Below are 25,476 nucleotides of genomic sequence, written 5' to 3' on the forward strand. Positions count from 1 at the left end.
CCCCCCCCCCCCCTGCTCCTACGCCTATGAAAATTTAGATATAAATGACAAATAAAGTTTCATTTTCAAACTCAGTTGAGACTAAAAATGTTTTTTGAACACGGGACCAAAGGGTTTTACTCGATTTGAGCATATAACAACATTTGATGTTTTGCAAATGAATTAAAAAACAAGCTCACGTGCATAGGCGACAATGGTCACGCTTCAGGTTTCACAAACCATCATATGGGATCAGACGTAATGAATAACATTACTGAATATAAAAATATATGCATCAAATTTGCAAGAATGAAATTATTGCCATTTAGGAATAAAGCGATTTTAAGAAAATATTTTTGTATGTGTATATTCATTGAATATCTGCAACCTCATTTGACTTAAGACAAGGTTGAGTTACAAAGGCCCATTCTTTTATATTCTTAATTGTTTTTGTATATTTGTCCACGAAATTCATTCTCTCACATATATCGCACATTGCTCTTTCATAAACTTTCATGTACCCAGGTGAATAGAATTGGCTTTTCCGTCTAAGAAGATCAGCATATCTATCAACACTAAGATTTTTTAAGAAGGCTCCAAGTTCTTTGATTGATTTGAAATCGTCTGTTGATATGTAAGTTCCTTCCGGAAACAGCCTTCTCGCGTCTCCAGTGCTTCCACCACGTGTCAGCATAATCAGATCGTAATTAAAATTATCATAAAACTTTTCTGTAAAATATTGATGACACAAGGCGTTCTTAAAAGCTAAGTAAAACTTGTAACTTGTATTTAAAAGTTGAAAGCAGTTTTCGTTATGTCTGAAGTGAACCCCACACTTCCACCTTTTACCACAGCGCCCTAAAACCTCCACATCAACATATTTCTGCAATTCTTTTACATATTCCTGTCTTTTTGAATGCGTCTGGCAGTGTGACGCTATCATCAAAAGTGTCTTAGTTTTATTCAAAGCTATAGACTTAAAATCCCTTTTCACTTCCGTTTGATGTTTCAATATTTCTCCATAAGGTAGAAATATGTCTGTGTTATCTTTGTCGTATGTCATTGTCCAATTAAATATGTATTGTTTATTTTTATACCACCAATTACCAAAAACACCATATATAAGTGGAGATTCCTGGGCCATAAAAATCCAGATTTGACCATTTGGACGTGTAAAACTAATATTTTTCGGCATATGCCGGCCGTCAAATATAATTGCCTGACTAGCAACTGCATCGTTTCTGTCAAAACTCATGTTGCAATTGCTATACTTGCAATTTTCAAATCCAGTGTGTAATATTTCCTTTTGGTGATCTCTCAATAAAGATGGAGGATTATACCACAGAATTCGAAAAGTCCTGCTTCTGGTAGAATATTTCCTTGTTAATTCGGTATAACTCTGAAATAAACAAGTGAATAAGGAAAGTCCATGTAACATATTTACAATTATATATTATAATAGAATACATTTTACTTTTGATTTGCCAGTAAGGTATATGTTTCATTATGTTTAGAGAGACTTTTCCTAAGCGCTTTTTACAAAACGAAAACGTATTTATAAAATAAAAATATTGAGTGTTACTGTTTTTCAGTCATTGTAGACATCAGATCTGCATTATTGCAATGTGTATAAACAACGTTTGCACATTTTAAACAAATTGTAATGGTAGACTGTGCCAATTTTGTTTAAACTGCGTAATACAATGCTGAGCTGAATTCAAAAGTGACAGTCATTAGTTTAAAAACTGCCAGCTTTTATGTAGTGTACATTTATACTTTTACTAGACCTTACTCAATTGTGTTCTATCTCTAATTAAGTAAAAATAATAATTATACAAGCCCGTTTAATTTCTATTTATAAATGTACAGATTCAAGTACGAAATTTTTAACCTAATACGTATATGATTAATTTGCATTCCTAGTTTTAAATCCACAGGACCTGTTATATTCTTAAATGCATAAAAAAATTTCAAATATTTTCGTGCGACAGCACTGCCTCTTTGTCGGTTATAAACATCCTGATCACTGTTGATGCTAGGTTTGTTAACGTCCGGAAGTTGATATTTATGTTTGCGATCAACACGGTACAACATGATGAAATTAATTGCAGTTTAAAATGCATATATATTTAATTTGAAGAAACGGGCGGTAATAATTAATGATAAAAAACATAAATAACAAAAAAAGATCAATAACAATAACAATGTGTTCAAAGCAATAACTGTAAATTACGATACCATTAAAGAATATGCAGATTTATCACAACGCATTTTTTGCTATTTATTTTCTCAATTAGTAATTTGTACGTCAAACTGACGTCAAAATGACGTTACGCATTTGTGCAAAATAGCGTGCGACGTACGAGTCACTGTTTGATGTTTTGATTCAAGTACGAAATTTGGGCCTAATAATATAAATAATTTATATCCCTGGTCACTGTTTGACGTCTTGATTCAAGTACGAAATTTAGGCTTAATATATAAATAACTCACATCCCTAGTTACTGTTTGCTATTTTGATACGAGTACGAAATTTGGGCTAAATATATAAATAACTCGCATCCCTTGTCACTGTTTGCTATTTTGAGTCAAGTACGAAATTTGGGCTTAATATATAAATAATTTACATCCCTAGTCACTGTCTGATGTTTTGACTCAAGTATGAAAGTTGGGGTTAATGTATTAATTATTATAACTTACATCCCTAGTAACTGTTTGAAGTTTACTCCTCGTAGTGTTTAAGTGACACTGTGTGAGAGACTCTTCGTGACTTGTTATGTTACACCTGCTCCTATCTGTCATCTCGATTATGTTTACAGAATTGTACATGATCAACAGGAAAAGGCATGTTAATGTACCAATCAGTACCTGCATAAAACATATAAACTCGTCAAATATACACTGTATATCATCACCACATAACAGTCAATGAAGATATTGATACTAAAAAGAACAAGAGCTGTCCGTAAGACAGCTAAGCTCGACTATTCGAAATATTGTCCCAGAAGCAGGAAAATATTACCCAAAAAGGTTAAATATCAAAAGAGTTTTAAGTTCAAAAGGGGGAATAATTTGACCAAAATGCATATCAGTTATGGGACTTGCTGCTATCAACTAGTTTTATAACCCCGAAGGCACATGTGAAGTTTCAATTCAATATCTGCATTAGTTTTGGAGATAGAAACTTGCATGTAAAACTTTAACCAGAATTTTCAAAGTCCAAAAGGGGGCATAATTTGCCCAAAATACATGCCAGAGTTATGGGACTTGATCCAGTGAGGTTAGTAATTGATCTAGAAAAAGAAAAAATAAGTTTCAAATCTATATGCCTTTTAGTAATAGCTGTATGTACTTGCACGCAAAACTTTAACCAGAATTTGCTAAGTCTAAAAGGGGACATAATTTGGCCAAAATGAAGGTCAGAGTTATGGGACTTGCTGCTATCAACTAGTTTTATAACCCCGAAGACACATGTGAAATTTCAAATCAATATCTGCATTAGTTTTGGAGATAATAACGTGCATGTAAAACTTTAACCAAAATTTTCTAAGTCTAAAAGGGGGCATAATTTGCTCAAAAACATGTCAGAGTTATGGGACTTGACCCAGTGAGGTTGGTAATTGATCTAGAAAAAGAAAAAATAAGTTTCAAATCTGTATGTCTTTTAGAAATAGCTGTATGTACTTGCACGCAAAACTTTAACCAGAATTTTCTAAGTCCAAAAGGGGGCATAATTTGGCCAAAATGAAGGTAAGAGTTATGGGACTTGCTGCTATCAACTAGATTTATAACCCCGAAGACACATATGAAGTTTCAAATCAATATCTGCATTAGTTTTGGAGATAGTAACTTGCATGTAAAACTTTAACCAAAATTTTCTAAGTCTAAAAGGGGGCATAATTTGCTCAAAATACATGTCAGAGTTATGGGACTTGACCCAGAGAGGTTGGTAATTGACCTAGAAAAAGAAAAAAATAAGTTTCAAAGCTATATGCCTTTAATTGATGGCTGTATGTACTTGCATGCAGAAACTTAACCAAGGTGTGACGCCGACGCCGACGCCGACGCCAGGGTGAGTAGAATAGCTAGACTATTCTTCGAATAGTCGAGCTAAAAACTAAAGACTTTTTTACAATAGATTGTTGCATTGTCATTCAAAAACACTGTTCATTTAAGATTATGGGTTTGCAGGAACAATCACTACTGAAGATCAGAAAGGGACTCATATTACTTTTTTTTCGTCACACTAACGCGAGCAAGAAAAAACTGATTAACTAAATTATTTGTAGCTAATTAGCTGTCTTCATATTTTATCCGCACCTGTAACGTTACAAAACTTATTAGCGTCTGAGGGCCCTTTCTTGCTACCATAGAATCCACATTTGTTATATGAAAGTCATTTTGAAAATAATGTTAAAATGTCTAGGTCAGCAGCCGTCTCAAATTCAGATATATCTGATATCTGAGGCATATAGGACGGAATACACCAAACCGGAAGTGACTACACAGTGTTACATGTGAAGTAGTCCAAAATGTAGTTCAATGCTATGGATGAAATCTGCTATAATGAGTGACATGAGGAGGTGACTGTTACATGTTTGGCTTATTTTTATTGCTTATTGTATTGAGAAAAGATCTAGACCATTTTCATTGTGAATTTCCTGGAATAAGTTTTATTCTTTGCGAAAAATGTCTACCTACGCGTAATTGCTAAACGGCTGTTTTCATGGGGGCATTTTTAGAGGGTGATGTTTCTCAGAACAGATTATTTTTCTTATATACAACATAACATGTCAATATTTTTCTATTTTGATAAGAAGACATGTTATACTAAATGACCATATATGGTTTTCATATCATTGAAATGCTCTAAAGTGCTGAAAATGAGGTCTGAATGTTTTGTTATTAATATGAAATAAATAAGGAATTGAATTGGTAGAATGTAACCTATACTGACACATTTGGACAAAATAACAATGGACCCTTTGAAGGATTTGACGAAGTTCCGAAAATCTCCGTATACCCTTGCTGCGTTACGGACCCCTGCAGGATTATTTTTTTCCTCAAATATTTTTCTCATAGATAAAACTGACATGTCGTGTCTAAATCCAGCTATTTTCAAATAGTAAGTAAATGTTGAAAATGAAAGTCCACACGTGATTATCCCCGCGCTTGATTCCTGAGTGTAGACCAAAACAAATGCAACTTTCGTTTTCAAGTTTAATCGGTCTACCTTCATTGTCTTTTACTTATAGGTAAACATGATGGTCGTTTGACGTCATTTCTACGTTGTCAAAAACATACATATGCCTTGTTAAATTGTTTAAAAATGTGCCAAGTTGCAAATATCTAACAGATATGGTGAACAATGGACTACATTTATATTAATTATTGCATATGCTTTATTGATAAAGATTACAGCAGCTCAGTATATAACTGAAATATCTTTCGACTAATACACACCGGATACAACATTCTACGTACTAGGCAAAGTTGCAAAAGAAGCTGCTAATTCATGCGTTCGCAAGTAAAAATGCAAAAAAAATATCTATTTTCTATTTCATATCTTTATTATTTTAAAACATTTTTCAAGTGCTTGTTAAATAGCGATGTTTGTGACTTAAGCACAAAGTATATAGAAATAAATATTTCAAGAAGATCATATATTTGTGTTCTTTGTGTTCTTTGTATTCTTTATGTTCTTTGCTATTGACTAATGCTAAAGCATGTAAACGGAAAACTTAAATTTATTTACATTAAAAAGTACGTTTATTGTTACATGAAATTTGTTCCGGAGCAAGAACATACTTCAAGGTTTCATTTAAAGATCTATTTCCTGCTTCAAGTGTTTTCATATAAAAAAATAGACACCGGATGTATTTAAAAAGCCCTGCTAATACTAACAACTAAGAAATATGTTTGATCTGGCAGCATTTTGTGTTACTGTATCCACTGTCGATTAATGATTCATAACGAATTTATAAAAAAAAAACACCGAAATTTACAGTTCCTGAACAGTAGCGATCCGAAATTACTATGCTGACTGAACATCCCATTATCACACCATATTGTTGTTGCAGAAGACAATAAGTACTTCCGCCAATCACAAGTTTTGACTTGTTGTTTTATGATTATTTTCTTTTGATTTGGTTCAGTATAACGTCACACGGACAAGTTTATGCCAAATACGGCGTTTGACGATGAGGAAGACGCCAGGTGCCCGCTTATGCCAGACGAAACCTGAAGCCTCACGAAAGTCATCTGGTACGGTGAGAGGCAAGCAATGCAAAGTCTTAACCACAAGTAAAAGGTAAAACATTCGTTTTTGGAAGCAAACGGTTATTTGAAAAACCAAACACCAGATTTTTTCTCTCTTTCAACTTCAATGTCAAGGTTTTACTTGTAGTGATTACTTCTAAATGGAACGACTTCCCACCGGAATTAACACACCTATATCTAAGGCTACTTTAAGGATTTTAACTGTATCTAACTCAAACAAATCTACATATTTCTAAAGCAATTATATATCAATCTAACGTGAGTATTATTTCAGACAGATATCTAAGGATATTACCTGTGTTTGGTTGATAGTATTTCAAGTTATAACGACTTCTCGTGATCGAATGGGAAGAACAACAAGAGCTGTCGGAGGACAGCAACGCTCGACTATTCAACAGCCTTGTCAATTGAATAAATACAGCAGGGTTGCCACTTAGTTGAGAAAATGAAATTCCCTGACTTTTCACTGATTTTTCCCTGACTAAATCGTACTTTTCACTGACAAATACCACCATATTTTTTCAGCCTCCTCCTCACTTACAGCCGTGCAATCCATGCTTTAATATTTATTTTGCTTCAGATATAACAATCTTTCATTAAGAAATATAACAAACAAAAAATACAAAAAAATTAAAGTTAAAATAAAAAAAAAAATTGATTCAAACACATTTAAATTATGTTTATACACAATTAGACCAAAATGTGCTTGGAAATAGATATATAAATATTGCTTGAAGACTGCCTTAGCCACTGAACATCTTAAAAATCTACCCAGATTTCATTTTTCCCTGACTTGTTCCTGACTTTTATAAAGTTTCATTTTTCACTGACAATTATCAAGATTTCCCTGACAATTCACTATCCTTTAAAAAAATCATTTTTCCCTGACTTTTCAAGGTAAGTGGCAACCCTGTACAGAAGTTGAAAAAGGGGCATAATTTTGTAAAAATGCAAAACAGTGTTATAAAACCTGCACAATGCTTATCAGTCCATGACAGTGGGCAAGTGTGTAAAGTTTCAATCCATTCACATCAGTGGGTACTGAGATACCAGCTTATATACAAAACTTACGTACAAAAACTTAACCAAATCGGGACGCGGACGCGGATGCAGACGCGGACGCCGACGCACGGACGAGTCCAATAGCTCTACTATTCTTTGAATAGTCGAGCTAAAATGTTAATATCGAAGCAATTCCGCCACCTTCCCTAAGCCAGATGCAATAGTTCGTTCAATTCAGAACCTTCTGATTAAGTTTATCTAGTTTTCTGTGACAGAGGTATTCCGATACAAAGTAGGGCAAACACAAATAATAATTACTATTGATTGAGAATGACTTGCAATTATATAACACTAACAGTTCGTAAAACAGTCACCCTTTTTTTCTATTCAATTAACCATCAATATTTTCTCATCAACGATTTTGTGCCAGCAATAATGTCTTTTATTTTAACCCTTATATAAATTCTGTAAAACATCGGCTTGCATTTCACAATTAAATATGAACAGGCAGAAAAAAAATCCGTATTGTACCTCTTAAATTCCGTATTGTATGCTGCTGGACTACTTTCATAAATATGCATAGCCTGACACAGTTCAATAAATAGCGCACATTAAAAATTTCACTTAGTTACATTTGAAAATCGATAAACATTGAAGATCTCTTTCAATTTCAAAAATAAAAAACTTCACTTAGTTTCATTTGAATATCAATAAACATTGAAGATTTTTTTTTCAATTAAAAAACAACAAACAAAAAGATAGAGGTATTTAATGAAAGTGTCATTATAACAGTAGCTAGATTTAGGATTTTGTATTCGGCTCTCATGGATTTTGCAAGGACGGATCACACTCGACGCATGCGCGCCTCGTGAAATCCGACTTGGCAAAAATCCACTCAAGCCGAATACAGCATCCCAGATTGAACTACTGATATAGGCCTAATAACCCTATCATATTGTATTTATTACAAACCTTTTTTTTCACTTGCGTAATTCTGACAACTTTTAGCGTCAAGGTCAAGATATACGAAAACCAATGATGATAACACAGAGTTTAAATTATTCAAATTGCTCTAAGCAATGCTATTTGATGTAAAATGTTAATTTCTAAATGTTGTAATTAATAGTTTGAAGTTGAAATTTCTCAATTTTGTTTTTACCATCGCTTTAGAAATGTGCATTCATTTTAATATAAAGCAGTAAAAGTTTGTAATGGAACATTTTTCATGTTTTCTATAACCTTCCAGAATTTCGATGTGTAAATAAGGTTTTTACAATCATTATGTTTCACCTGTATAACAAAGTTCACATTAACAAAACACACATTTTGAAAAATCGTTAGCACAATGAACATGGGACGCGCTGATTTTATTTACTGATTAAATAGGGGACCCTTTTCGGTTTTTTTAAACGATTTTTTTACGTTATATACAATCAGAAATATTACAAAGATTAAGTTTTATAAACCTGATATTATTCCGTTCGAAATGATGAAGATTTTATCTTGGGCTTGACTTATTTTACATAGAAAATCAGAGGCAAACTATGCTACTCGGATATGAACGTATAGCTGGGTACAAAAAAAGATATTAACTGAACTAAATCATAAAAATTAAAGTGACCTGTCGTACATGTCCGTTTTGACCACACCATTACTCAAAATGAAACTTGAAAACAAAATAAAAAGCTTCTAAGGTGTAAAATACATGAATTGTAATTGCCCAGCCAACTTTTCACATGGATCGTAAATATTATGAGAGAAAAGGATTGTAAAATGAAACAAATAAAACATTAATGATTGCGTATTAGATTAGAGGTTTCAACTAGGAGAATTGAAAAGGTAAACCGTACCAAAGTAGGCTACTACTATTTCATTTGAATATAACGTCTCAAAACTCAATATTGGTTATCCATTTTCAAAGATAGCTAGTAACAGTAACATTAAAACAAAATTGAAAATGCATATAAATTGAGCTTGAGTATTCCACTAGTTACAATACCAGATTATAACAAATATGCCTCAAATATTCACCGCGACACCACTAAATATAGTTCGAGTTAAGACACGATGGAGTAACCAGTTCAAAAAGTACTGTTTAAATTATTTCATACGTTTGTACCATTATGATAGTCTTTTTCCTTTTTCCCAGCCAGACTATAAGATTCTTCCACTGGTTGTAGGTGCAGATGGGAATATCCGGCCTCGAGGGAAACTATTTAAGGCGGTAACGGGGCTCAGCCGAGTTACCGCGTAAATAGTTTCCATGGATCCAGCCGCGTAAATAGCTTCCCGAAAACCAGATATTCCTATCTGCACCTACAGCCAGTGATCTAATATTTTTCTTGCATACCATATTCAAGAAATAATTATAACAAGAAACGTGGAAATTCCACAAAAACCAGATTTTCAATTGCATCATGCCAACAGGTTCTTCGAAAAATGGTCATATTCTATTAAGCATATATCTATTTTTTTTATTATAACTATGACAATATGTTTCTACTTTAAGTTACCCAATGTCATTAAAATGACCTTTCTGTACCATTTTGTTTTGAGATTTGAACCTACACCCTTCCATTCCAAAGCACAAAAATATATTTTTTATTTTAAATATGACCCCATTCTTCTATTCTTAGCTACACTGACCTTGACCCTGATCCGAGCGACCTCAAATACATTCCCAAACTTTTGTGTTTGATAAAAGCTATCTACACACCAAGTATACTGACAATAAGTGTACCGTGTACCCAAACTAAAGATACTGAGTGGAAACCATTATTCTATTTTTAGTAACAATGACCCCAAATATCTTTCAAAGCTAATTTTTCAGATAAGCTTGCTGTACACAAAGTTTGGTGGCAGTAACTAAGTCCAAATTAAAATTATAAAGCAGAAATCACTTTTTTGATGAACACACTGAGAAAAAATCTATTTTTAGAGAAAAAAAGTATATTTTTAGTAAGAAAGCCTGGTCAAAAATAATATCGAATGATTTCTTTTTAGAACTTTCTACTTTCAGTGTAACTTCATGTATTTTAAATAAACTAACATTTGTTTCTTTTTCTGAATCGAGAAATGTACTATAAGGAATAAAGAGGAACTATCAAGGTATTAGATATTTATTCCGTTTTATAAAATTTTTAACTACTACATAAATCTTCTAAATATATGTAGTTCGCAATACGTCATTCACAGCACGAGAGTCATATTACAAGCCGGGGTGTAAAATGGAGTTTTCCAGCACTGGCGAAAATACCGGAAATCGGAAATGGTATGCAAGAAAAACTGACAACATTTCTCTTTAATTGAAATGTTAATATATAATTTTATATCTATCCAAGCAAATCTCAGTAGAAAAATGTATGGAACATTTTTATCATCATTTTACTTTTTCAAAAAGTTAAAATTAAAGTTCCACTTGGAGTTCCTCTTGGAAGCTCGTTATCTCCTAGAACACTGAGATTTTTCCCTTTGCGATTGTTGCTACAAACTAAATATTTGCCAGGTATCCTGTCACAGCAACATACAAACTATATTTCAAAGAAAAATTATTACTCGACTCAACTGTGTAATAATATTTCGCTTACCCTTTGTGCCATTTTTACAATCACTATTACTTTCAAAATTGAGACTTGGACCGGCTCGGAAATTTCCGGAGTTTCCCTAATGCGAGGAGAAATATCTACTAGTAAGCAGACGACTCGGTTACAGCTTTAGACGTCTGCAGCGACTTTGTGATCTCATGATAAATGAGCCGTGCCATGAGAAAACCAACATAGTGGGTTTGCGACCAGCATGGATCCAGACCAGCCTGTGCATCCGCGCAGTCTGGTCAGGCACCATGCTGTTCGCTTTTAAAGCCTATTGGGAATGTGGAAACTGTAGCGAACAGGCATGGGAGCTGGTGCCATGGATGTCGGATCCATGCTGGTCGCAAAGCCACTATGTTGGTTTTCTCATGGCACGGCTCATTAATGTTGATGCCCAAATCTGTTTATGTTTTGGATCAACATTATTTATCAGTTTGTTAGCTCTTTAATCTTTTCCTCAAATGATTTAAACGTCTTATATCACATATTTGGGCAATGCATGGTGAAAGAAAGAACGAGGGGTTAACAAAAGTAGATATATATATATCTTTTATTGAAAAAATGAAACACACCAAGATGAAGTTATGTGTTCTAAGAAAAAGTGTCACCTTGATTATTTGTCAAATTGTTTTCTTTGGATTGTCAAAATATGACCCATGGATATACAATAATTTGAGCCGCGTCAGGCCATTTGGAGTCTTGTTGACATCATAGATGACATCGATAAATGACGTCAGAAGTTGCATCTTGTAAACCAGGAAGTGTAAAATAAGATATCGTAGAAAAACTTTGGATTATTATTTTACTTTACTATTTACTAAGTGCTTAGGATGGATTCAGAATTAGAGGTGAGTCTTGTATGTTATCTTTACTATTTAACGATTACATTAACTTATTAAATTTCGATTTTTTTTATGTATTTTTATGCTTTGATTTTGATTTTATGATGTGCCTAGGTGAAATCTAAATCTGCTGTTGGAAGGAAACAAACTATACACTCAGTTCTTTAGTTTAATAGGGAAATCATTCTGTGATGCCAGGTCAAACCAAAAAAAAAAGAAACAAGAGCCATGATGACCCAGTATCGCTCATCTGAGGTGTTTTTTTTTTGTTTTTTTTTTGTGTGTGTTGTTGTTTGACAGCTGGGTCAAGCCTTATGAGGTGGGTTAACATATTTGGGAAATGGTGTGATTTGACAATATCAAACATAAAGATTTTTACTTTTTACTTTACACCAAGTTAACTGTCTCGATTATAAATATCTATACACTGTTTCATGAAATTACTTATTCCTCCGTAGCGCGATCGGTTACGACGTTAGGTGTAAGTCTTACTTTCCGCGGCGGTCCGGGGTTCGATTCCCGACGCGGTCATCTTTTTTTTTTTCTTGGTTTGAAATTTTAAAATAATTTTGAAACAAACTCATACTCTAATGATCATAATATTACTAAACTTGAATTTGAAAGAGAGATTATTTTTAACCAAATCTGCAGGTCAGTGCCTTTAAGATGAAAAGTAATTACTCATCTATACTAATAAGATTTTCAGTATAAATTTTAGTGGAGTAGTAAAACGTAGACGAGTGTTCGTCAGTGTAGCTTATGATTATTTGATAAACAGCGCTATCGTTAGTTCTAAACCTCGTCTGAACATTATTTTTTTTCTCTCCTTTTTAAAAAAAAATCTATAAATAAATAGTATTAGTTCTTTTTCACCGAAGATATTAATTTTTTGGTATTTCATATTCTGCTAGGATCTGGAGGAAGAGTACTCCCAACATTTTGGGTCGCAGTGTTCCTCTCAGTTAGACCATATGGAAACTGGTAGTTTTACAAATGATGCTTCTGACAGCGATTTTGAGATTGAAAGAGATGGCAGTGTGATCGAGGATGTGATTGAGGCTAGAGCGAGGGCAATGAGTGCAGATGAGGGCAGCGAGGATGACAGTGATGAGAATGACGAGAATGACGAGGACAGGGAGCAGGTGCGTAGGTTTATCAGGACGGGTTGTGGATGTTCAAAAATGTGTCACAAGAACTTTTCATTTCAAGAGATTTATATGCATAGATTACATGTAAAGGAAATGGACAATGAGTCTAAGGATATGTATGTAATGGGGGTTGTCAACAAAGAGTGTGTATTTCCATCTGATAAAACAAAACGTGGCAGAGAGAGAAAGCGTGCACCGGCTAAAGACCTTTACTTCAAAGGAACTAAGGTATGCAGGAAAGCATTTCTGGTATGTTTCGCTATTGGCAAGAAATACCTGAACACAATCAGTTCCCATGTGAAAACCAAAGGGGTAATTCCACGTATGCATGGAAACACGGGAAGAAAGGCACATAATGCTTTTAGCTACAATGATGTCAAGCGCGTTGTTGAATACATAAAAAACTTTGCTGATGAAAAAGGATTGCCCCAGCCAGCTGCTCCGAGGGGACGGGACAATATACCTCCTATATTTCTGCCATCTGACACTACCAAGAAAGAAATGCATGAAGAGTATGTTTCATTGTGTAGAAGTTCTAGTTCAGGATTTAAGGCCGTTTCTCTGACTTTGTTCAAAAACATTTGGTCAAACTGTGTACCACACATACGTATAGCGGGACCGAGAGAGGATGTGTGTGCTCGTTGCGAAAAGTTGAGACAGCGCGTGATGGATGCCAGAACCGAGCCTGAGAAATTAGAGGCAACAACAGAACTGCGAGACCACATACTGGTGGCTCAAAACGTAAGTATAATACATTTAATATTTGTTACTATACATAGAATTTCTAATAAATCTTCTTATTTCCTTTTTACCTCCGATGAACAATTACTTTAGAAACACTATTGGAATGAAAGAAGTAATTTTCGAGAATCGCTTGGTTGAAATACAAGTTTTCAGAATTGTTTAAGAATGTAACGTAGATGTTAAAAGTTAGCATCCCTCTCGATGACGTAAATGAACGGACAAATGAGTAGATGTGAGTTAGAAATTCCTATTCCTATTGAGCCATTATTAAATCTTAACAAATGGATAATTTGTCTGTCACACAGCTATTAATTTAGCAATTTATTTCTTAGGAGAGAGAGTTATACAACGAGTGCATTAAGAAGTGTAAAGAGGACCCGGACTACACGCACTACACTTTTGACTTTAGTCAGAATGTTGCACTACCGCACAGATCTAGACAGATTGGTCCACTCTTCTTTCTCACTTTAAGGAAGGTCCAACTTTTCGGTTTCCGCATAGATGGCATTCCCAGACAGCTAAACTTTCTTATAGATGAAGATCAGACAATTGGTTCCGACGGGAAAAACACACATGGCCCAAATGCAGTACTATCTATGCTGGACTGGGCTCTACAAACTTACGGAAGCAACAAGCCCCGGTTCTCGATCCACTCTGATAATTGTCCAGGTAAATATATAGCCATAAATGAATGCAACTGAACATAATTTTTATTGAGTATAAATTTAAAAGATTCATGTATTTATTTACATAAATTTAGTAGTCGAAATGAAACGTTACGTTAAAAATTTTAGAACTTTGTAATAACAACAAAATATAAAATAAAAAAATATGCGTATCAATATGTCTGAAATTTTTCGAAATGTTTGTAGGACAAAACAAAAATAAGTACACCATGGGTTATTTCATGTGGAGGGTCATGACTGCTCAGAGTACAGGGATCGAGTTCCTCATGCAAACACCTGGTAAGTATGAAAAAAGGGAGCGGTGGTATAGCGGTTAGGGTGTCGGTGTATGAACACAGGGTTGGTGGGCTCGAGTCCCATTGAGGCCACGACCATGACTTCTAATTTGACACCAGTATTGGTATTTCCAGGAAGCGGACTCAAGATTGAATAAATTAAGCTCAAAGCTTTCATAACAATCCAGCTAACTTAAATTAGTATAAACTAAACTAAGTATTATTAACTGACATAACGTAATCACATCTTTTTTTTGTTGTGGTCAATTATTTATGCAATACATATCCCCTTCCTCTACAATCGCGGACAATTTTTTTCAACATGAAATTTACCAACAGGGTTTAAATCATATCCACGACCTAAACCCTACCGCAAACGGGTTTCAGGTCCAACCGATTCACTGGGCTCATCGATCAACAACATAGTCTGATGTATTCTACATTTTGTTTAAATTTCTTAACATTAAAGCCAGCGTATTTGTGAATTAATTCAGTATGTTTTGAAATGTGTACAATATTTCTTTTTCTGTCCAGGGCATGCACGCTGTCACGTGGATGCCGGATTTGCCAGCGTCAAAAAGTTGTTTCGGCGAAGCGACTGTGAGACTCTTGGCCAGTTAGAGGACATTGTAAACAAGTCGTCAATGGCAAATCTTGCAGTTAGATATCCTCAGTGGAGCTGGCGCAATTGGAAACAGTTCCTTGATGGAGTGTTCAAACCCATGAAAAATATAAGGTAAAATAGTAAACTTTAATTGTTACAAAACGTATTTCTGTCATTACCAGAGTTAAGTTAAACTCTCTGAAACTATCCGGTATTCATGCCAAAGAAGAGACCGTGGAAAACTTTGTCCATTTTGGCTCATGGGATTCAAACCCGCGACATCCCGACTTGGGGTCCGACGCTCCATCCATGCGCTACTGCTGCTCATTGTGTCTAATGTACAGATAGTGTCAAATTATTCTGCATAATACAATATACAATATACATAATACATCGCGGGTGTTTTGTATAAAATACTTAGTATGTTTATGACGTATTAATTTGCGATTGGTAAACTGTTTTACATACAATATGTCACAGGGAAACAGAAAATAACGAGTTATTACTGTAACCTTTCAGCAATTTAAAATTACTTTCAGGAAATACCAATACTTTCGCTTCTCAAGTGAGGAACCAGGCACTGTAACCGTTCGTACTGTTCGCGATGCTCCTGAGCAGAAGGTCAATATCCTGAAGACACCTGGGTTCAGATTTGTGTCGTCTGCTCGACCAGAAAGTATTGCAGCTGGAGGTCTGTCACAGTAACGCCATCGTTACCTGCTCAACAGTGTCCGTCCTTATGTCAGACAAGATTTCCAGGATGTGTTTTTGTGCACCCCAGTACTTGTAAAAGAAACACGTGTTGACCAGGACAGTCGTTCATTGGTCCTTATAATTTATGTATTGAAAGCAGTTGACAGACTATTTGAGACAAAATCAAGGGATTACATGTTATTTGTTATGTTAATCACACACTTCCAATATTTTAGATATTAAATATCATGGTCATAATATTCAAGTTTTGTTTATTTTTGCGCTCTAACATAATATATGCAGTTCTTTAAAACAGTTCTTCGGAGACGTCATGTAACGCATTTTTGACGTCATTTATACCTTTTTCTACATTGAACACCATGTTACTCTACTTAGTGTGGTATCTTGACCAGATTTCATAAATGCATAATTTTGGTACCAAAAGAAAGGGTAAAGAGTGATACATTCGATGAATGAAAAATCCAAAAATCGAAAATTTTGCCCACAAGACCCCTTTTTGCTAGACTGTGCTCATTAATTATTATATTTGAACTGCATCTTTAATAATTATGTCCATGGACATTAGAATCACTATAACCAGAGAGATCAAAAAGTGTATAGTATAATGTGTGTAGTAGGTATTTATTTAAATCAATTATTTTAGATTAATAATATCTGTCATGTGTAGAATAGTTTCTTTGTAGCACTCTTTCTTATAGTGGAGAATGAACACAAAGCGCGGGAAATTAACGTCCGTAAGCAGAAGTGACGTCATGATGTTTTGCGTTACGCACAATAACAAAGTTCCGCTTTAGCTTTGTCGTTTGTAGCGTAACGTTATGTTTTTATGGTAAACTAACGTGTTTTGAATCGAGAAATATACTATAAGGAACGGAGATAAACTATCGAGGTACCTGCTTTTTTTGTATTTTACATAAACATTATGTTATTAGTGCATGAACCAGTAGTTGTCATTAACAGCACGAGAGTCATCTGGTATGGGGATGCCAGATGGGTTTTGCCGGCATGGGTAAAATCATCGGAAACGCAAGTCCGGTGTGCAAGAAAAACTATTCTTGCTTTCCGAATCGGGCGTACCTGATGAATGATAAGATGGTGTGTAGACAGACATACAGACAGACAGACGATAATCTGTTAGCATGTTTATTTCAGAAAAGCATGAATGTGTAAGCAAAGGTTAATTTGAGAAATTGACAAATTAATATTTTTTTCATTTTAAATTTATTATTTTGTTAAAGTTGTTGAAGTACTTGAAACAGGTACAATACATGAAAGATAATTTTTGCGTACGCTCTGTTACTTAATTTGTTATCCCTTCCTTGTAACTTTTATTACCTTTTATGGCAAATAATCTAGAAACCATACTAAGAGGTAATAAACTGTATATTGGGGGCTGATAGCGGGTATTTTGCACCTTTACACAATAAACATGTTTCGTTGAACTAAATGAGATAATTAAATACAGCAATACAATAAAAATCCATGGAATAGTAATGATAAAGCTTTATTCTTTAATTAAACAAATGCTGGCTACTTCAATTTTAGATTTATACCTCACAACAAATAAAGTTTATTAAATCATTTTTTTTTTGTTGGAATTAACGTCGCACCGACACATCATAGGTCATATGGCGACTTTCCAGCTTTAATGGTGGAGGAAGACCCCAGGTGCCCCACTGTGCATTATTTCATCACGAGCGGGCACCCGGGTAGAACCACCGACTTTCCGTAAGCCAGCTGGATGGCTTCCTCACGTGAAGAATTAAACGCCCCGAGTGAGGCTCCAACCCACATCGATGACGGGCAAGTGATTTGAAGTCAGCGGCCGTAACCACTCGGCCACGGAGGTCCCCTTAAATCTTTTAATTGCTCGTGTTTATATAATGCGATGTAACGTTAGCTTATTGCAAAGGAATAAATGGCATAATCATGTCAGATCTAAAGGCACAGACCTCCTGATTTTGGCAAAAATATCTTTCTTTAAAATTGAATAAATTATGAACATATGAGTATGAGTTTTTGTTTCTTGACTATCTCAAAAAAAAAAACAAAAAAAAAAAAAAAAAAACAAGAAAGAATCGAACCCGTGTCGCCGCGGCAATAAACATTATCTAGCGGTCTCGACCGATACACAACGCAGGATACGTATCTAAAAGTCGTTAAATATAAAGCTTTATAATAAAGGCAGTTTACCTCCGGTATCACGTTACAAGCGCTTTTCAGTTTTGAATGGAAAAATTAGTAAAAGTAACTTATTCTTATTTGTTTCCATAACTTATAATCATTCACTTACTATGAAAAAAAAGTAATTTTCTGATATCGAAATTTTTCTTATTGGTCGTACGATCTGGGGGTCAATGCCTATTTTAATTATCTCATACCGTCGCTTGTTATGTTATAGAAATAAAGGTTTTAGGAACGAATGAATCTATCGGCATATACATATTGCTTTTCATATAGTTTTTAATAAGAGTTAGGACATTTTAAGTAAAACAAGTTGAAATGGTGCGGTGCGAAAACTCACTATTTAGAAGGGGCGTGGAGTGAAAACACGATAATAAACCATGTCGTGGGACGAGATTTAGTAACTGGTATGCCGGGGGCGCGGGGCGAAAACAGAATAATTATCGCTGCTTAAACATCGTGTTTCCCCCACCCCCGAAATTTCAGTTACTAGATCTCGCCCCACGACCCAGCTAGATATCATATCTTTGCTCCGCGCCCCGCTAGATAGTCCCCGTGATTTTAACTTGTTAATTCTGTTGTTTTTTTCTTTTACACTCGGTTGGTCTCCGAGCGAAAACTCGCTATTTACAAAAATGTAGTGGGGCACACACGGAGCGAAAACAATAACTCCTGTCAGAGTTAACTGGACTGCTTTTACACATCAATGATCATCTCCACTTAAGCCGTGACTCGGAATCATCGTAAATTACAATATTCATATACCCAGCTAGGATATTGATGCAAGTAATATTGCAGACTTTTCCATCATAATTTCTACAAAACGCTTGATTCACTAATGCGAATCAAGCACGCCCTTGGCAGAAAACAAACTCCACCAAAAAGTTACTACTTTTATGTATAATGATAATAAATACACCTTCAAATTTATCCCTATAATTCCCTAATCCATTGGCATCAAGCCAATATCCGACATCTTTTATCGTTTCCATTTTCCGACGACATATGTGACAAATGAAAAAAACAGTGACAATACTGGTAGCAAGACATTTCGACCCCAAGACATTTCAACCCCAAGAGACAATTCGACCCCAAGACATTTCAACCCCAACTCCTTGGACATTTCGACCCCATTCAATGATATGCCTGAAAACATTTAGGAATGTCGTCATTATTATAAATAAGCTTTAATCTATAGATAATTGAGCAATTTCAAAACGTAATTACGCTTAATTACCAATTAAAACGTTAAAATAAGGTTATTTTCGCGAAAATAAGATTTTTTACGAAAATTAGCCATATTTGTCTAACTTTCTTTATTTTCTAAAATTCTTTTTTTTTTTTAATTTCTTAAATACTATATTAGTATATGTCTTCATAAGAAAAATGAGTGATTTTTATGTCACAATAACGAAATAATCATCATTTATAAATTATTCTTTTATTAACGAAAATAACGGGATTTATGTATTAGCCGCGTTTAATTTTACAATTTGATTTTGCTTCCGCGCAGAATACACTCGCATAGGATTTTTTGTTCAAAACCATGCTAAATATAAATATTTTTTCTTGAAACTTAACATGGACACGTAGAAATATATTCCTAATAAAAACTCAAAAGGATTTTAAAAAATATTCATTACTTTAGATTATATGTCTTGATTTTGCCTGACACTTGAAATTTTTGTGCATACAGAATCAGGCGAATTCAAGACCCGCATACGCTTTCTTTTCAAAACCACACTAAATATTACTAATTTTTCTTGAAACTTAAAATGGACACGTAGAAATATATTCCTAACAAGAGGGTCATGATGACCCTGGATCGCTCAACTGAGTAATATGAGTTTTATGTTTCAAATGTCAAACTGATGATAAAATATTAAGAAAGTCAGTAGGTCACATTCATGGTCAATGAAATTCAGTTTTGCGATTTGTGTGCAAAACTGTGTATGTCATCAAAATTTCAAGGCTGTATCTTAATAAAACAAGGAAGTAGGTCAGTAGGTCAAGGTCACAGTCAAGTGACATCATATTACTTGGTGTCATCAGGTAATTATAATTAAACAGTCTTGAAAATAGGATCAGATGATTTTTTAAGGATTTTCCTATATAACTCACATAATTACTAAGTGACCCCAGGGCGGGGCCTCTTTTAATCCCAGGGGCATAATTTGAACAATTTTGGTAGAGGACTACTAGACAATGCATCATACCAAATATCAAAAGCCTAGGTCGTATGGTTTCAGACAAGAAGATTTTCAAAGCTTTTTCCTATATAAGTCTATATAAAACTTGGGACCCCCAGGGCAGGGCTTCTTTTCACCCAAGGGGAACAATTTGAACAATTTTGGTTGAGGACCATAAGACAATGCTACAAACCAAATATCAAAGGTCTAACTGGTGTGGTTTCAGACAAGAAGATTTTTAAACTTTTTTCCTACATAAGTCTATGTAAAGATTTGGACCCCCGGGGCGGGGCCATATTTGACCCTAGAAGGATAATTTGAACAATATTGGTAGAGGACCACTAGATGATGCTACATACTAAATATCAAAGCCCTAGGCCATGTGGTTTTGTACAAGAAGATTTTCAAAGTTTTCCCAATATAAGTCAATATAAACCATGCGACCCCCGGGGCGGGGTCATATTTGACCCTAGCGGGATAATTTGAACAATCTTGGTTGAGGACCACTAGATGATGCTACATACCAAATATCAAAGCCCTACGCCATGTGGTTTTGTACAAGAAGATTTTCAAAGTTTTCCCTATATAAGTCTATATAAACCACGTGACCCCCGGGGCGGGGCCATCTTTGACCCTATGGGGACAATTTGATCAATTTTAGTAGAAGACCACTAGATGATGCTTCACACCAGATACCAAAGCCCTAGGCCCTGTGGTTTTGGACAAGAAGATTTTTAAAACTTTTCCTTTCTTTTGCCATGGCAACCAGAATTCTGCATGGAATTCAATTCTTTGAACAATTTTGAAAGGAGGGCCACCCAAAAATCATTCCTATGAAGTTTGGTGTAATTCTACCCAGTGGTTTTCAAGAAGAATTTTTTTTTAGAAATTGTTGACGGACGACGGACTACGCACGACGCACTACGCACGACGGACGACGGACATCAAGCGGTCACAATAGCTCACCTTGTCACTTCGTGACAGGTGAGCTAATAAAAGCTCAAAAGGATTTTTTTTTAAATATTCATTCCTTAAAATTTTAAGATTTGATTTTGCCTCTCAGTTGAGATTTCAGCGCATATAAAATCGGGCGAAATCAACGTCCGTACAAGTTTTTCCTTTATTAATCATACTAAATATAAATATTTTTTTCCTGAAAATTGACATGCACACGTAAAAATATATTCCTGATAAAAGCTTTAAAGGATCTTCCAAAAAAATATCCATCACTTTAAATTTTATGTCTTGATTTTACCTGTCACTTGAGATTTCCGCGCATGTAGAATCGGCGAAATCAAGACCCGTATGCGTTTTTCGCTTCAAAACCACCCTAAATATAAATATTTTTCTTGAAAAGTGACATGCACACGTAGATATATATTTTTAATAAAAGCTTAAAAGGATTTTAAAAGATGTTCATTAGTTTAAATTTTATGTCTAGATTTCTAGATGGACGCAGTGGTCGAGACAGCTAAGACGCTTTCCTACGGAGGTGAAGGGGCCCGGTTCAAATCCTGGCTACTCCCATTGCGGTGTGTCCTTGGGCAAGGCATTTTATCACGACTGCCTCAGTCGACCCAGCTGTAAACTGGTACCAGCAAATTGCTGGGGGTAAGGTATAATTGGTTTTTTAACTGTTCTTAAAATGGGGTCGCCCAAAAGCTCTACAGAGCTAATGTTAATTGTTTCACAAAGCGACGAAAATAAAATTTACCTTTACCTTTAATTTGATTAGATTTCGCGATATCTATGATTGCATGGGAAACACTAAAATACTTACGAATTACCATTGTGTGTTCGGCAATGAAGTCAGATATCATTGCACAATAAATACATTTTAGGGTCATCGATGCTTCAAGAAGACTATTTACGTAAAAGTTCACTGTTTTGATTCATCTTCTAATACTTTTGTTGTGACTACACGTTAAAAGTAACTAATTTATAACCAAAAATTACAGGTTAAGACGGGAAGTAAATATTCCGTGAATAATGCAGTATTTTGAAAGTTCGTACTATTATTAGACAATACCGTGTTGATCCGAAGGATTTCTTTTGATCCTGGTTCCGACAACGAAAAATTTACTTTAGCGAATTTCAAAATAACTGCTCATTTTCAGTACATGTACTATACTATAATGTTACGGCCTCGGGCAAATACGACAACCCTTGGACAAATAACAAGGCCAATCTGAAATCGCTTGATTAATGATAATATTATTATTCAACTTTTAACTGTTGACGGTAACACCATAAGAACTCTGTGAGCTACCTTATGACAGCTTATCTATGCACGTTCAGGTGAAAAATCTTGACAAGTTGTTTCGACGTATTTTAGAAATCATGATCGTTTTCGCCAGTAAAACAAATGAGTTGTATGTAGGTACTTGAGAATAATTTTGAGAGATATTTTTAATGCGACATAATCAAGAGTAACTAGAACTTACCTTATTTTTTGGAATTCCTATTTATTTTCTTTAGCGAGTATCTTATCATTTGAACTGTGATAAAAACTGCTTTAAAAGTCATTTCCTTTTAGGCCACAAAATTATACACATATGTGTTGATCAAGATAATACAACCAACCAAGCACATATTATATAGTCCCATGCCTCGTTTAATTCTTATCCGAAATTGTTTGCAGTTCACAACTGACACTCTTGTTCGCCAATTTATTCATTAACTTTGCAGCATTTGAATCGCAATTTATCATTGCACAAATAGTCCACACTATCAAAATGTCTCATCCTTTTATATTTTCTTATTATTTTCCTTGACAACTGCCAGAATTTCTGACAGGAAACACCTGCATTTTACACAATACCGAATAAACGAAAGTATCGTTGTAATCTCCGAAGCTGTTCATCCCGCTCAGTCATACTTGGTTTTTAAATGAACATGTTGGATGATTTTTTGTTAAAATGTGACAAAAAATGTAATCTATAACTCTGATATAAAACAAAATGGCGTCATTTAAAAATCTTACGGAAGTGGCTTCTCCGTATTGGCCCTCTCTTTTGAACCAATCAAAATGCTTGAATTCCTTATTGTCCATGTTTTTCTCGTATTGGCCCTGTTTTACTCATATTGGCTCAGTTATGTTTTGTATTATAGCTCTGTCTGTTTCATATGATGTTTGCAACTGATCTAATACTGTGTGTAATGTTGTAAAGTTGAATAATAATAATTAATAAAAACTGTATTACAAAAATACATTATTTTCTAGTACATGTAAGTGGTCTAAGCAATAACATTTTCACAACAACTTCAGTTAAAGAGGTAGGTAGATAAATCGAAAGGATCAATTTCTCAATTTCTACACCATTGTCAAACAAAATCCCCAACACAAGAGGCCCGGCGCTGATGCGCCGTGCACTGAAAAAGAAAGCGTGTTTTAAACCAACAGTATTACCAATAAATGATGACACTTATATTATTGTATGTAAAAACTAGAACGTGATAATTAAAGTTTTCTAGAGTAAACATATTAAACAATTAATTAGTATGCGCTGGCTTTGAATTATGTATATACAGAAATGCTCATCGTACTTAAATTAATATTGAACAAATGTCACATAATTAGAGATCTTTTTGCCTAGATATTTACCGACATTTTCCTACCACCATTAGCATTTCATATTAGAATCGAGATTGTCCATTGAGCCCTTAGTTAGATATAGCTGAAGGCAATTTAAATATCGATTTTATTGAAAACATGGTTTATGAACCCCCCCCCCCCCCCCACACACACACCACCCCGCGCTTAATTTTGGAGATGGACGTAAATTTATGGAAGATAACGAACAAAGACCCCCCCCCCCCCCCCCCCACACACACACACACCACCCCGCGGTTAATTTTGGAGATTGACGTAAATTTTTGGAAGATAACGAACAAAGCTACAAGATTATCGATTTTTCAAATAAGGTTTATCAGCAGTCGCGTTTAAAACAGAAAGTTCGATATGAAAATATTTTAAATATGCTTACCCTGAGAAAACATTTACGTATTTCCATGTCAGATTTGAACTGCAGATTAAACAAAAATGTTTAATTTAAGCCTCCAGTTTCTTTAATATAAACAGAAGTCAAGCATAGCTAAACAGAAACTGACACATTGATACTTTAAGAAATATTGAATTACATTTCTATACAACTTTGACGCAAAATACATTCTTATGTAAACTTATAATGTAAATGCAATCGTTTCAAGCGTATTATTTAAGTGTTAGCGACCTTCGAATGTAAAGTAAGTTTAAAAACTGAAGATACAACATTTTAATGCGGATTCTTTGCTATGGTCATTTTTAAAACGGACAGTTTAGCTAACCATAACAGAATTAGTGTCCTAAAGTTGATCAAATGCGAAATTGCGAATGTAAACATTAGCTTTACGTGCAAATGTCAAAACAACAAAAAGCCTAATTTAGCAAAGATAACAGAAAAAGTTACTGGCTGGCAGGCAGGTTTGATATACTGAATAGTTCAGGTAGTGGTTTGCGTGAACGACCTTGTCCATTGTTCGACTTCTGCTTTTGACCTTACTTTTTGCCACCAGGGCAAATATTATTATATACTGAAAAATTGGCTAATATTTTTGCAGCTCGAAGTTTCACGCTTACCTTTGTATGAACTACAGAGCTATACAGTTGGCCGATATATATTACATTTTAGAAAAGAAACTAAAAAAAGGCTCATGGAAAAGCCCAAATGCTGTCGCCGGCTACCTTTAGGCACCTACATAGGTACCTACCTTTATGTAGGTATTCAATAATAATAATAATAATAATAAATTCTTTAGTTATAGACATGCAAACAAAATAGAACATTTAAAACATTCAGTTCAAACATTGCCTTCTATAACTATAACAAAAAATGTACAAAGTTAACGTTAAATTACACGACAATCACTCAGAAAACGTAATCTAAAATTGCATTCATACTTAAACATTATACATAAAACAGAATAAGTTTTAAAGGCAAAGACTTCAAACAATCTAAAACCTTAGTTGGTACATTAATGTAACAAATAAGATTTCAGTGACCTTTTAAACAAGTTTAGAGAGATGTTAGAGAACGAAAGTTTGTAGGTGTGTTTTTCCTCTTAACGTAAATAGTTTCGGCGTTATCTACAATCGAAACATGGCTTTGGGTAGTAACAAAGCTTATACTGCATGTTCGTTTTTATATCTGTCGATACTTTAACTGTCGAGGTTTAAGCGACATAAAAGGAATAAAAATAAA

At 34.6% G+C, this 25,476-nt stretch overlaps 3 protein-coding genes across 14 annotated transcripts in view; 1 reads left to right on the forward strand and 2 right to left on the reverse strand.

Annotated features, from left to right (window-relative positions):
* LOC123538148 (tensin-3-like) overlaps positions 1-25,476 on the reverse strand; it is a 438,691-nt gene that overhangs the window by 199,915 nt on the left and 213,300 nt on the right. The gene's annotated exons all lie outside the window — the stretch shown is intronic.
* LOC128550648 (glycoprotein 3-alpha-L-fucosyltransferase A-like) lies at positions 13-24,346 on the reverse strand. Its single transcript, XM_053530095.1, has 3 exons — positions 24,223-24,346; positions 2,680-2,847; positions 13-1,378 (listed from the first exon to the last, which is right to left on the reverse strand). Exons 1-3 carry the CDS (start codon positions 24,247-24,249, stop codon positions 350-352), a joined length of 1,224 nt encoding a protein of 407 aa, XP_053386070.1. The 5' UTR covers positions 24,250-24,346; the 3' UTR covers positions 13-349.
* Positions 12,480-16,344, forward strand: LOC123533200 (uncharacterized). Its single transcript, XM_053530094.1, has 5 exons — positions 12,480-13,581; positions 13,917-14,253; positions 14,457-14,549; positions 15,080-15,281; positions 15,689-16,344. Exons 1-5 carry the CDS (start codon positions 12,664-12,666, stop codon positions 15,852-15,854), a joined length of 1,716 nt encoding a protein of 571 aa, XP_053386069.1. The 5' UTR covers positions 12,480-12,663; the 3' UTR covers positions 15,855-16,344.

The sequence above is a fragment of the Mercenaria mercenaria genome, chromosome 18 (genome assembly GCF_021730395.1).
Source record: "Mercenaria mercenaria strain notata chromosome 18, MADL_Memer_1, whole genome shotgun sequence".
Lineage (NCBI taxonomy): Eukaryota > Metazoa > Mollusca > Bivalvia > Venerida > Veneridae > Mercenaria > Mercenaria mercenaria.

Bases quoted from the DNA above. Each gene is read 5' to 3' on its own strand.
- LOC123533200 (XM_053530094.1), top strand. From the start codon at position 12,664: ATGGAAACTGGTAGTTTTACAAATGATGCTTCTGACAGCGATTTTGAG. The intron at 13,582-13,916 runs GTAAGTATAATA...TTTATTTCTTAG, and splicing joins ACATACTGGTGGCTCAAAAC to GAGAGAGAGTTATACAACGA. The intron at 14,550-15,079 runs GTAAGTATGAAA...TTTTCTGTCCAG, and splicing joins GTTCCTCATGCAAACACCTG to GGCATGCACGCTGTCACGTG.
- LOC128550648 (XM_053530095.1), bottom strand. From the start codon at position 24,249: ATGGAAATACGTAAATGTTTTCTCAGG. The intron at 2,848-24,222 runs GTAAGCATATTT...TGTTTTATGCAG, and splicing joins TACGTAAATGTTTTCTCAGG to GTACTGATTGGTACATTAAC. The intron at 1,379-2,679 runs GTAAGTTATAAT...TGTTTATTTCAG, and splicing joins TTCAAACAGTTACTAGGGAT to AGTTATACCGAATTAACAAG.